The sequence below is a fragment of the Aristolochia californica genome, unplaced genomic scaffold, assembly GCF_029961685.1.
Source record: "Aristolochia californica isolate CCGP_79_NKW_82.1479 unplaced genomic scaffold, dmAriCali1.0.hap1 SCAF_7, whole genome shotgun sequence".
In the NCBI taxonomy this organism is placed as follows: domain Eukaryota; kingdom Viridiplantae; phylum Streptophyta; class Magnoliopsida; order Piperales; family Aristolochiaceae; genus Aristolochia; species Aristolochia californica.
Window position 1 is genome coordinate 7,307,222 of NW_027182268.1, and position 13,893 is coordinate 7,321,114.

The 13,893-nt window shown below is 42.0% G+C and overlaps 1 protein-coding gene and 1 non-coding gene across 2 annotated transcripts; both read left to right on the forward strand.

Annotated features, from left to right (window-relative positions):
• Positions 1-2,156: 2,156 nt before the first annotated feature.
• LOC137937211 (protein MIZU-KUSSEI 1-like) lies at positions 2,157-2,930 on the forward strand. The gene has a single exon (XM_068782300.1). The coding sequence runs from the start codon at positions 2,157-2,159 to the stop codon at positions 2,886-2,888; it is 732 nt and encodes a 243-aa protein (XP_068638401.1). The 3' UTR covers positions 2,889-2,930.
• A 167-nt stretch (positions 2,931-3,097) lies between these two features.
• TRNAP-UGG (transfer RNA proline (anticodon UGG)) lies at positions 3,098-3,169 on the forward strand. Its single transcript has one exon. It is a non-coding gene; the product is annotated as a tRNA-Pro (tRNA).
• Positions 3,170-13,893: the final 10,724 nt, after the last annotated feature.

Sequence of the window (13,893 nt, forward strand, 5' to 3'; positions counted from 1 at the left end):
CCTTCACAACTGTTCATTCACTTCAAATCTACATGAATTAATAGTTTTAATTCAGTTTGATACTGAATGGTGAGTCAGACAATATCAGAAAAAACTCTTGATGAAAGTCCAATTTGAAGAATAAAAGCACAAATATACTTGAAGCTCATCGCTGAATGTTGATGTTTTTTTTCAAAAACGAAAAAAAAAAAAAAAAAAAAACTCTGGTGGTGAGGGCATTCTGGTGAGTTCAAGTGATAAATGGAGCATTAATGTACTCTACCAACTCTGCAACCGATCAAGTGAGACACACACCGACCCAATTTAAAAGTCGACGAACTGAGATGCCCCATCGATTTAAAACTACAAAAAACAAATCTTAATCTCCTTATTCTGACGTTGATGGACTTGACTGATTAATTTTTTCTCAGTAAGCCCTCTTGTGAATTCATAAATAAATGACAGCAGTGCCTGTTTTGTAGAGAAAATGAGTGTCTTCAAGTCGGATTGCGTCTCTTTACAGGTTAAGCTGCTTAGTTTTCTTCGATTTCCGTGAGGGAGATTGGAGAGGAATCAAGGGAACCGAAGAAGGGCACAGAAAGGTAAAGACAGAAGATTCATCACTTTCTGAATGTTTCAAGGACGACCGCAATACGAGATGATAAATTTAAGAAAGTGGACTTTTACTTTGAGAGACCAACTAATGAGGGTATTTCTTGCAAGTTAATCTTGATTAATACAAGATTATTAATCTCGTCCTGTCTTCGTGTAAAGCTTCCTAAATTGAATAAAACAAGATAAGATCTGTTAGTCATGGAGTTTAAATCTGCTTAGTTTATGTGGAAACAAATCAATCGTCTAGACAACCCATGAGGGGCATCCCCCTCCACTCAAGCTCCTGCTGAAGAAGGAAAAAGGGAGATATCCTTATTAGATTCTGCTGAGGGGCAATCAGTATCTGTCTCATTTTAGATTCTGATCCATTATTGAAGAACTAGTCTTGGCTGTTACATTTCAGCAGCCGACCGCTACTTTATTGACTTCTAAACACGAAAAAATTCTCTTGAGTGAACGGGAGGGAGGAGCTTAGTTTACAGGAGGGGGGATCGACACCCAATTTCGGGAGCTAAGTATGAAGTAAGAAGAATAAAACTCGGTCATATTCTAATAGGGATAACAATTCAATTCCGACTCTGCTTCGTTAGCATCTTGTGTCCCTTGTTTCTTTCACTTGCTCCGTCGTTTTTTTTGTCTGGGTTCGACGACCTTCTTGATCAGATCTTCGAGCATTCATGATTTCAATCTAGATTCCTCGTCTTCTACGTACTTTTCTATCTGGTTTTTGCTGCCAAATTCTCTGAAAGTCATCGGCGGGGATCACACGCCGATCCTGTTTTTTAATTTTCCCAATGATTTAAACCATCAAACTGAAATAACTTAAATCTTCTGTTGACTCGAGAACAATGACTGGCCACCAGAAGTTCATAGTTGCAGCTACCCTTTCTTGACTACTCTTAATGAAACTTTTTGAGTATATAACTTGACAGTTGATATTTTGAAAAATAATCTCAAATAAAACAAGATCCAGCTTTTATGTAACCTCGCTGTAATATAATTTTATATTAATTTCCAGCTTTAATCTAGTTCTAACCAATGCTACTGATTGAGTCATTTCCCTCTATTTTTTTCTTTTTAGCTGCCCTTGCGAATTTCTTTACTGCTTTTTAATATGAGAAGGAATCAAGGTAATTGTTTATTCATTTGGTGTTTTCGTCCAAGACTGATGTAAAGTGAGATGCTGACAAATGAGATAAAGAGAGAATCAATAAGAAATATATCATCGCAGATCTTATCCCTGTAGTCGTTTTTTGTTCAATTAGCTTGCTTTCTTTGTGCCTATTAATAATTCATGGGTTAAGTTTTAATGTTGAGAAAGAGTGAGAATTCAAATCAAAGCTTTGACCAAGGATAAATAATAGAAGACTAGTATGTGAGGCAGAGCTGAAATATCGGATATGGAGGCCAAGCCCAGAACGTTCGCCATTACCGAATTTAACAAACTCGACTTGGGCCTTCTCAAAACGATCGGAAAAGAATGTCCGGCATACTGCTGCTAATCGAGACAGTCGGCCTTCATGGCTTCTTCCCATGGTAGGATGTAGAAGGGACGACCTCACATGGGAGAGCCAAGAAGCAACCCCAACGGCGAGGAGAACAGGCATCCGCAGCCCACCACTCCTCCCCCGCCGCCCCGCCCACCTACCCAACTCCTCCAAGCTTCCCACAAGAAGAAGGCGAAACCCACCAAGGTCTTCCGTCTCGTCCGTTCCGTCTTCCGCTCATTACCGATCATGACCCCTCTCTGCAAACTCCCTCCCCTACCCGGGGGTCTTCCGGACGGACGCCGTCACTCCTCCTCGTGCAAGGTCACCGGCACCCTTTTCGGCTGCCGGAAGGGCCGGGTCAGCCTCTCGATCCAGGAGTCTCCCCGCTGCCAGCCCTTCCTCGTCGTCGAGCTGGCCATGCAGACGAACGTGCTGCAGAAGGAGATGAGCTCCGGCATGGTGAGGATCGCGCTGGAGTGCGAGAAGAGAGCCGAGAAGGAGAAGACGAAGATCTTCGAAGAACCCCTCTGGACCATGTACTGCAACGGGAAGAAGAGCGGGTACAGCGTCAAGCGGGACCCTTTGGAGGAGGACCTCGGGGTCATGGAGCTGCTCCGGATGGTCTCCATGGGCGCCGGAGTTCTTCCCGGGAAGTCGGAGACTGAAGGCCAGGACGCAGAGCTGGCCTATATCCGGGCCTACTTCGAACGCGTTGTGGGGTCCAGGGACTCCGAGACGCTGTACATGTTGAACCCCGAAGGCAACAACGGGCCCGATCTCAGCATCTTTTTTATACGGCTGTGATCGCTCGGTCATCGCGGTCCCGCCAAGACGGGTAAGAACTGAACGGAGAGGATGTGACGGGCGAAGGTCCTTGCTTAGTCTAGTTTGTATATGCTTTAACCTTTTGTGAGCTTAGCAAAGATAGTGAAATACGAACGATTGTATTTTCATAAAATTGTCAATTAATTTAAATTAATAGAATTCTATTGAAAAGGTTTTGGTAAGCATCTGGGCGTTTGGTCTAGTGGTATGATTCTCGCTTTGGGTGCGAGAGGTCGCGAGTTCGATTCTCGCAACGCCCCTTTTTTATTTTCTTTTTCGTCTTTCTCTTCCTTTAATAGGGATGGAAGTTTCCATTTATACCCTTGCTGACGCATATTAGAATGAAGCAGTTGTCAAGAGGGAATGACTGTGGACTTTCAAATCGTCACTGAACAAGCACGTGAAAGTCCATTCGTCGTCCAAGGCACATCGCCATTAAAGCCCCTCCTTCCCTCTGATGGGCCAAGCTTAAAAACTCGCGCTTTGGCCGTTTCACGTTTGCTCCGACGCCGCATCTCTTCCTCGTTGCAGAGTAAAAATAGTGAGACTAATGTTCCAGGATGTCAAGAAGAAGTTCCTCGATTGCTTCGGAGCCTTCAGAGCCTTTGAGAGGCGCACAACCCTACGAGAAAACAAAAGACAGAAACCCTGTTTTCACTGTTTAGTTTCTTCTGATCCATTGTTTCAGTTGCGAATTAAACACCCTTTCTTCAGAAAACGGCGAGGGAGCCGAAACTCGCATGGTAATTTCTCTTTCTGACTTTTCCAGCTTGACACGCGTACGTTTAATTCCTCTCTTTGCAACGGTTTATTTCGAGGTTTTAAGATAATTCAGACATGGGTATTTTAGGCGATGGTAATGTCAGTCATGACAGTGAGCTGTTCGTCTTCTTGATCTTGCTTTACTTTGTTACGTTTACGTAATAATCTATTTATCCCATCAAGACCTTATCAAACTTGAAAATGGCTCAAAACTGTTAACTTTGATTTGTTAATTTAGTGGCTCAAAACTGGGTTATCTCCTCGAGTGGTGGAGAAATAGGAGGGAGGGAAGTCCCCTTCTCCGCGTAGAAGAAAGCGCTACGTTTCCTTCCCGGACCCACCGCCACCACTCATCTCCCTCTCAAGATTCCAGCCCGACGTGGCTGCCGGATTCACTTCTCGCAAACCAGCACAACCGAAATTCTTTCCCCTCACATACCTCCTCTTCCACGGCAGCCTCTCCCACTTCCCAGTCTACCTAATTCCCGCCATGGCCACCGCCGCTTCATACGCAGCTCCGACAATCCGGTCCGAGTTGCAGCAGCCGAAGTCGTCGTTTTCGCCGCGGATGGAATCGTCGGCGCTGCCGAGGCTAAATCTCAAACCGGTCGATCTGCCGTATAAGAGCAGAGAAGGTCTGATAAAAAGTAAAAACTAAGACGACTTCATAAAAAAGAGATTCAGAAAATCAACGTCTTCGTTCGTATGGCCTGAGTAATATACAGGATTCGTTTTGAAAGACAGGACTTGTTGACAATGGATGAGCCAAAATAATAAACAAAAATGGTGCATGATTTTAGTACAGCCCGGGTGAGTTTGTTAGCACAGACAGCGCTAGTTTTTGTACAAGTATCATTTTTAGAAAGTTCTTCTTATGGCGATTTTGAATCCTCATGAGGTGTTGAGTTGGAATGTCTTGAAGCTGACTTGGCTTGATCACCATGAGTCCAACAAGAGAATCATGGTGAGACTTGATCCTCATAGGAAATGAAGGCAATATCTAGGATTTTGAATGTTGTAGACTCTAATCACAAGGTAATTCGAAAATTAGATGAAGGATCTATCTTATTCAAAAACACGTTGTTGGCTTTTGTAAGACTTACAAATAGATAAAAATAGAAAAACAAACAACCCACGTCTTATGATCCTAATAACATGGTAAATGATTATGTAAGTGGTCTACAAATCTTAAATTATAGAATTTGGACAAATTCAACTAACAACCCCAACAATTCTTCCCTTAAATTGATTGCACTAATGGTTTCAGTTTACTCGTGGTATCACACACACACACACACATTGACTCACGTAACTTCAAGAACACATCCAGCTTAAATGGTTTTGTCATAATGTTTGCAACTTGTTCTTGTGTGACATAATGTTTCAACTCAACAACTCCATCATTTGTCAAATCACGCAAGAAATGAAACCTTACATCAATGCGTTTGTTGCGTCCATGCATGATTGGGTTCTTGGATAGCTTAATGGTAGAACTGTTGTCACATCATACAATGATACACTTGCCTTGAGAATGACCAAACTTCTCCAATACTCTCCTCATCCACACCTCTTGACAAGCACAAGAAGCAGCTGCCACAAATTCTGCTTCAGTAGTAGACATAGCAACTGCAGGCTGTTTTTTTAGAGGACCAGGACACAACTCTTTCACTGAGTAGAAACACATAACCAAAAGTGTTTTTCCTGTCATCTACGTCTCCTGCATAATCACTGTCTGTATGCCATCAATTCTCCATTACCCTCGCGATAAAAGACTCCCAAATCCACAGTACCTTTCAAGTATTGTAACACACTTTTCGCAGCTTGCAAATGCAACTCAGTTGGACTTGCCATGAATTTGCTAATGAGAGACACCACATACATCAAATCCGGACTTGTTGCAGTTAGATACATAAGACTTCCAACCAATTGTTTGTACATGGTAGCATTCACCTTGGCTCCTTCTTTATCCTTCATTAGTTTAACGCCAGGAACAACGGAATTCTTCACACTGTTACTCTTCTCCATCCGAAACTTCTCCAAAACTTCTTTTACATATTTTCTTTGACTAATATAAATTCTTTCAGGATTTTGTAACACCTCCACACCAAGAAAATATTTTATTTTTCCCAAATTAGTCATATCAAATTCAAGTTTCATAGAATTCTTGAACTTAACAAACATACTCTCATCATTACCAGTAAAAAATAGATCATCAACATATAAGCTAACAATCAAAATTTTACCTCCATCTCCTATTTTTATGAATAAGGTGAGTTCACAACTGCACCTCTCAAATCCTTCTTTGACAAAATATGCTTCAATCCGGTTGTACCATACGAGGGGCTTGTTTAAAGCCATATAACGCCTTCTTCAATTTGTACACCTTATACTCTTCACCTTTCTTCTCATAACCTTGTGATTGTTCAACAAACACTGCTTCATTTAGCTTTCCATGTAAGAAAGCGCTTTTGTCGTCAAGCTGAAACACACTCCAACTATTTCGAGCTGCTAAAGCATTTACCATTCGAATCGTATCCCACCTAGCCATATGTGCAAACACTTCAATATAATCTATGTCATGCTGCAGTGCATACCCTTTTGCCACCAACCAAGCTTTAAACTTGTCAACCTCGCCATTTTCGTTGAGTTTAGTATTGAAAACCCACTTTTACTCCAATTTTTTTCATTCCTTTAGGCAAATCTGTCAGCTCCCAAGTTCCATTTCTTTCGATCGCTTCTATCTCCAAGTCCATTGCAACTCTCCACTTGGAACTCTGAACAACTTCTTCAAAGGTAGTCGGATCTGCAGTTGAGGTAAACATAACCAAATTGTTTTGCTCAACTTCTTCTTATGAAAATTTTCCTCCACTCACATAATCTTCCATCCAGAACGATACTCTTCTGGTCCTCCCTTCTGGTGAGCTTTCTTCAGATGTTGGAGAATTCTTTCCAGGTGACTCACTTGAAGATAAGCTACCCTCTCCTCCTTCTGCCATCACCTCCTTTTCAGATTCTTTTTGACTTGATTAGCTTCACTTCCTTCTTCATTACTATCTCCCCACTCGAGGATATCAAGTCTTGCTTCTTCATTACTTTTTTCCCAATCCCAGCACTCATTTTCTTAAAAAACAACATCTCTACTTACAACTATCTTCTTGGACGCCGGATCATAAAATCTATATGCTTTAGACTCTTCACTCATCCCTAGCAGCACACACTGAAAACTCTTATCATCCAACTTCTTTCTCTTACTGTCTGACACATGAACATGGCCAATGCATCCAAAACTCGAACATAATCAACATTGGGTTTGACACCACTCCAAGCTTCTTCAGGAGTCATATATTTCATTGCCAATGTAGAATTTCTATTGAGCACATGCGTTGTCCAATTTACTGCTTCTGGCCAGAATTTCTTTGGAACTTGATTCTCTGATAACGTACTTCTAACCATGTTCATGATCGTCATGTTCTTACGCTCAACTACTCCATTTTATTGGGGAGTGTAGGCTGTAGTGAGTTGCCTGCTAATACCATTAACTTTGCAAAAGATATTGAATTCGTGAGAGGTGAACTCTCCACCTCTATCATGCGTAGACAACAAATAAAAAATCATGTCTCTTTCTCAACAAGGTTTTTATAATTCTTGAAGATAGTAAAAACTTCAGTTTTTTCAGTAATAAAATATATCCACACCTTACGACTGTAATCATAAATAAAACTTATGAAATACCTCTTCTTACTATTGGAAACAGGGTTGGGTCCGCAGATGTCAGCATGTACCAACTGCAGTCTTTGTGATGCTCTTCATAAACTCCTCTTTGGAATTGCTTCTCTATATTGCTTTCCCACCATGCAATCAATGCATATTTTGGATGGTGCCTTCAACTATGGTAACCTTCTCACCATTTACTTATATTGCAATGTTCTCAGACCCTTGAAACTTAGATGTCCATATCTGCAGTGCCAAAGGTGAGTGTTGTCTTCAAGAATTGTTTGGAAGCAAGTAGGAGCTTTCGACAAAATTCTTGCAAGAAAAATGAACGTCCTATTTGCAAACATTGCTGTTTGCATAATAAGCCCTCGATTGGGATGATAGACTCTACAAACTCTATGTTGTATTAAAATAGCTACACCTCTTTCTTGCAATTGTCCAACACTTAATAAGTTATTTTTCAACTCAGGTATATAGAAAACATTAGTGATTACTTGAGTAACTCCAACAATTTGCAACCAAATGTTACCCTTTCCCAACACAACCATTTTGGAATTAGTCCTGAGTGTCACAGATTGTCGGAATTCCTCATCAAAATCCAAGAACCACTCCTTATTTGCACACATATGATTGCTACACCCTGAGTCAATGAACCAAACATCTTCTCTCCTTGATTGATTAAGATCCATATATGACATCAACAACATTTCTTCTTTCTCCTCAAACTCATAATTCGTTTCCTCTCCCATTTAGGACACTCATATTGAAAGTGCCCCAATTGATGACACTTATAACACTCAACTGCAGCTTTGTTGAATGTTTGTCTACCTCTTCCCCGATAAGCTCCACGAGCTCGACCACCTCCTCTTCCATTGCTTCTATCATCGTAGGTCACTTTTAATGCCTGTTCATCTCCTCTTCCATGCCCATTCATCCTATGCTCATAAACCAGTAAGCTGCTTGGCAACTCATCAATGGTTAAAGTGTCTAAGTTATTAGACTCTTCAATCGAACACATAATATAGTCGAACCTTGAGGTCATTGATCTCAAGATCTTTTCAATGATCACCACTTGTTGCATGTTTTCACTATGAATCTTCATCTTGTTTGTTATGATGAGTGTTCGAGTGAAGTATGCATCAACACTCTCACCCTCTTTCATATGTAGAACCTCAAACTCCTTTCGAAGAACTTGGAGTTGTGTTCTTTTGACTCTTATGGAACCCTGATACTTTTACTTCATAGAGTCTTAGATGTGCATGGCCCAAGAAATTTTTTCATAAGTATAGACCAATGATTATAATGACCATAAACTTAAGAATTGCTAGTTGAACATAATAATTTTTAGTCATTCTTTTTTGTCTTTCTGTTTTTTTTTCCTTTGTTTTTGTTCGAGGCTAGCCTATGTTTTTTTTCTCGAAGAAAGCACCCCTTGTTTGTCGTTTTTCTCCTCTCGCGTGTCCCTTTTCTCCTTTCTCATGCCGTGCATCACTTTTCTCTTCCCGTGTCGCGCGTCGCTTTTCTCTTCCCGTGCCTGTCGCGTGTCGCTTTTCTCCTCTCGCGCGTCACTTTTCTCCTTTCTCATGCCGCGCATCGCTTTTCTCTTCCCGTGCATCGCTTTTCTCCTCCCGCGCAGGCACTGGTCCTCTCCTCGCGGAAATCTCTCTTCCCCACTGTTTTTTCTTTTTTCCTCCCGCACAGGTACTGCTCCTCTCCTCTTCCCCTTTTTTTTTATTTTCTCCCCCCGCGCTGGCGCTGCTCCTCTCCTCGCGGAAATCTCACTGGCGACTTCTCTCACTGTCGACTGGCTCTCTCGCTGTCGGGATGCTCCGGAATGGTCTTCCCGGAGGGGTCGCGCTCAGGAGGGATCTCACGATTTCGATTCCTGCTCTCTCGTCATCTCTGCTTTCGGGAGGCTCTTCCCGATTCTGTCTCAAAATTTTCTTTTAATCCCTAAACCTCTCTGTTTCTATGGTTGCGGCGCAGGAATAAGAGGTCGCCGAATTTTTTTTTTCCGAAGTTGCTAAACCCGCTTTGATACCAGATTGTTAGATTGTTGTAGACTCTAATCACAAGGCATTTCGGAAAATAGATGACTATTTTATTCAAAGTAACCCTATCACGTACAAAGTGAAAATTGATCTTCATATGTTTTGTACGTGAATGGAAAACTGAATTGGCAAAGAGATACGTGGTTCCAAAATTGTCACACCATAGAGTGGGAGCCTTAGGAAGAAAAACACCCAGATCATGAAGAAGAGATTGAAGCTATAATAACTCAGTTTTGGTATTAGTAAGAGCTTTATACTCTGCTTTTGTGCTGGAATGAGTAACCATTTGCTACTTCTTGGAACTCTAGATAATTAAGTTTCAACCAGGAAAAATACAATGACCTCTTGTAAACTGCCGATCGTCAGGGCATCCTGCCCGATCGGTGTCAGAAAAAGCTTGAAGTTGAAAGGAGGAAGATAGTGTAATAAGGAGACCATAATGAGTTGTGTGTTTGAGATAGCGTAGTCTAATTGATGGTAGGTGCATGCATAAATTGGCAAGTTTTGATCACAACAAAGCCCACATTTGGGCGTGTAAGAGACGAATATTGTAAACTGCTAATAGTGCTTCGATATAGAGTAAGATCATTGAAAGCAGGTCCATCAGTACAAGAAAGGTTTATGTTGGACGCCATGGGAGTTTTAAAAGGCTTGGCTAGGTCCATAGTGGTCCGTTTAAGAATATCACAAATTTATTTTGTTTGTAAGAGATGAAGACCTTTTGACGAATTTTGAATTTCTAAACCAAGAAAAAAAACGAAAGGGACCCAAATCCTTAACTGAAAAGGACTAACTGAGTGTCTTGAGAACAGATGCAATTGCTTTTGGATAAGATCCCGTAAGGATAATGTCGTCAACATACACAAGAAAATACAAAGTAATAGAAGTGTGTTTATATGAAAAGAGAAAAATCAGAAACAAATTGGATAAAACCAATTTCAAGAAGTTGTGTGCTCAGTTTTGAGAACCACGCTTTGGGTGCTTGTTTAAGGCCATAGATGGCTTTATTCAAGCGACAGACATGAGACGTATAATCTAGGTTCACAAATCCAACAGGTTGAGTCTTGAAGACTTGTTCCAAAAGATCACTGTACAGAAAGGCGTTAGAGATGTCTAACTGTGGAAGGGGCCATTGTACAATAACAACAAGAGTAAGGATAGTCTGAATGGTAACGGGTTTCACCATAGGACTAAAGGTTTCATAAAAATCTATACCTTCCTGCTGGAGAAAGTCCTTTGCAACAAGGTGTGCTTTGTAACGCTCCACGACACCATCAACGTTCCGCTTGGGGTAGAAAACCCATTTACAACCAACCAATTTTTTTATGCAAGTGGGTGGAACCAGTGTCCAGGTTTGAGTTTCCATGAGTGCCTGAAATTCATCCTTCATGGTTGTATGTCATTGGTGGTGTTTGGTAGCTTTGGTAAAATTTTGGGGTTCATTAGGGATGAGGCTAGATGTGGTGGTAAAGATAGCTCTATGGCAAAGATAGCTCTATGGCAGTGGCCATAACTGTTGGAATGACTTGTCTTTAATATGCATGCTGCGCCTTCGCTAACAGACTGGTCTTTTGGCGCAATGATAAGTAACATGGTATCAGAGCAGGTGGTCTCGAGTTCGCAGGGGAGTGTTGGAATGACTTGTCTTTAATATGCATGTTGCACCTTCGCTAACAGACCGGTCTTTTGGTGCAATGGTAAGTAACATGGTATCAGAGTAGGTGGTCTCGATTTCAAGTCCCGCTCCCCCCATTTGTTTCGTCCCCGCATAGGTGGGACTTTGTCTTTGTTTCGTCCCCACATAGGTGGGACTTTGTCTTTGCCTGTCCCCGTATAGGTGGGATTGTGCATTCGCATTTGTACACGGGTGTTCTCCGTGCGGGGGAGTATTGGAATGACTTGTCTTTAATATGCATGTTGTGTCTTCGCTAACAAACCGGTCTTTTGGCGCAATGGTTAGTAACATGGTATTAGAGCAGGTGGTCTAGAGTTCGAGTCCCGCTCCCCCCGTTTGTTTCGTCCCCGCATAGGTGGGACTTTGTCTTTGTTTCGTCCCCACATAGGTGGGACTTTGTCTTTGGCCGTCCCCGTATAGGTGGGATTGTGCATTTGCATTTGTACATGGGTGTTCCCTGTGCGGGGGAGTGTTGGAATGACTTGTCTTTAATATGCATGTTGCGCCTTCGCTAATAGACCGGTCTTTTGGCACAATGGTAAGTAACATGGTATCAGAGCAGGTGGTCTCGAGTTCGAGTCCCGCTCCCCCCGTTTGTTTCGTCCCCGCATAGGTGGGACTTTGTGTTTGTTTCGTCCCCGCATAGGTGGGACTTTGTCTTTGGCCATCCCCGTATAGGTGGGATTGTGCATTTGCATTTATATACAGGTGTTCCCCATGCGTGGGAGTGTTGGAATGACTTGTCTTTAATATGCATGTTGCGTCTTCGCTAACAGACCGGTCTTTTGGCGCAATAGTAAGTAACATGGTATCAGAGTAGGTGGTCTCGAGTTCAAGTCCCACTCCCCCCGTTTGTTTCTTCCCCGCATAGGTGAGACTTTGTCTTTGTTTCGTCCCCGAATAGGTGGGACTTTGCCTTTGGCCGTCCCCATATAGGTGGGATTGTGCATTTGCATTTGTACACGGGTGTTCCCCGTGCGGGGGAGTGTTGGAATGACTTGTCTTTAATATGCATGCTACGCTTTCGCTAACAGACCGGTCTTTTGGAGTGATGGTTAGTAACAATAACATTGTCCCATTTGTAAACTGTTTGGGCCGAAGTGAGTTCGTTTTTGAATAAGTGATGATAGATGGAGGCAGAGAGAAAGACTCAGAATTAGACGAGGGAGAAGACGACGATGAGGAACTCTGATTTTGAGAATTAGGGTTAGATATCAGAGACAATGGGGTGGGCCTTGGCATAGTGGGTGAAGTGGGCCTGGATTGAGAGGTAGATATGGAATTATTTGGAGGGCCTTGGGTGGTAGTGTTAGTAGGCTTGGTGGTGGATGAAGATAAGATTTTAGGGCTGGATGGGGTTCTTTGGATAGGAAGGGGACCCAGAATGGAGGGTAGAGATGATGAAGTGGGCCAGGAAGGAGTAACTGGTATGGATTTGAATGGGAAACAGTTTTCTTCAAAGACAACATCACGGGACAGATATAGTCAATTAGAGGAAATATGGAGGCATTTGTAGCCTTTGTGGGAACCACTATAGCTAATGAATAGCTGAATAAACACTGAACATAATGCAAATCAAGTTTATGACGGTTGTAAGGCCTCAAATGAAGCCAACAAGCACTAGCAAACACTTTGAGCATGGAGTAATCGGGAGAGCGAGATTTTTTTTTTCAAAAGGAGATTGAAGATCAAGGAGAGGCGCAAGTAGATCGTTAATTAAGTAGACCACTATGTGAAAGGAATCAGCCTAGAATTTTTAAGGTAAAGAGGCATGAGCCATTAACGCTAATCCGGTTTCAACAATATGCCAGTGCTTCCGTTGCACCACCCTATTTTTTGATGGGTATGGGGACATGAAATTCGATGATTGATGTCTTGATGTTGAAGTAGGGTGTGGAGAGCACGGTACTCACCACCCCAGTCACTCTAAAGAGATAAAATTTTGGAATTAAATTGCAACTCAATAGATTTTTGAAATTAAACAAAGATAGAAAAGACATCAATTTTTTGTATTACTGGAAATCACCATGTGAACCTTGTGAAATCATTTTAAAAATTAACATAATAACGGTAGCCTTCACAAGAAGGAAAGACCACATACATCAGAATAACCAGAATAACGAAGTTGCAATGTTTTGGTGGATCGCCGATGGCATGATTGAAAAGGCAAGTGGGAGCTTTTGGCTTGGCAGCAGGCTGAACAGAGACTTGGTGAATCATGGACAGAGACCGATAGAGATTGTTGAGAGATAATACGATGAACAAGACACATAGAAGGGTGCCTGAGTCGAGAGTGCCACTAAGAAGAAGTGGTCCGCTCACCAACTAAGGCTTGATGTGTAGACGTTACAAAGGAAGGTGGAAAAGCTAGAAAAGTGTAGAGACCATTACGTACGAGACCATGAAGAATAGGAGTCCCCGTCCTTGAATCCTTCACAAAGAAATAAGAATCATAAAATTCAAAGAAAACACATTTATCAAAGCAAAATTGACGGGCATAAATCAGATTTTTTGTTATGTTAGGAACATGAAGTAATCGTTTAAGAGAGAAAGAATGAGAGAGGGAAGTGAACTCAGAATCACCAATGTTCGTAATTGGGAGTACAGTGCCATCACCTACACAGATATGATCTGTACCAGAGTAGGATGTGGGGTTTATACGGAGATGGGTGAGGTATGAGATAAGATGGTTGTGGCTGACATATCTGGATACTAGGATTGATCAGGGGTAGATGCTATAGTGGTGAAGTTGGCTATGAAAGAGCAAGGCGGTTCACTTTGG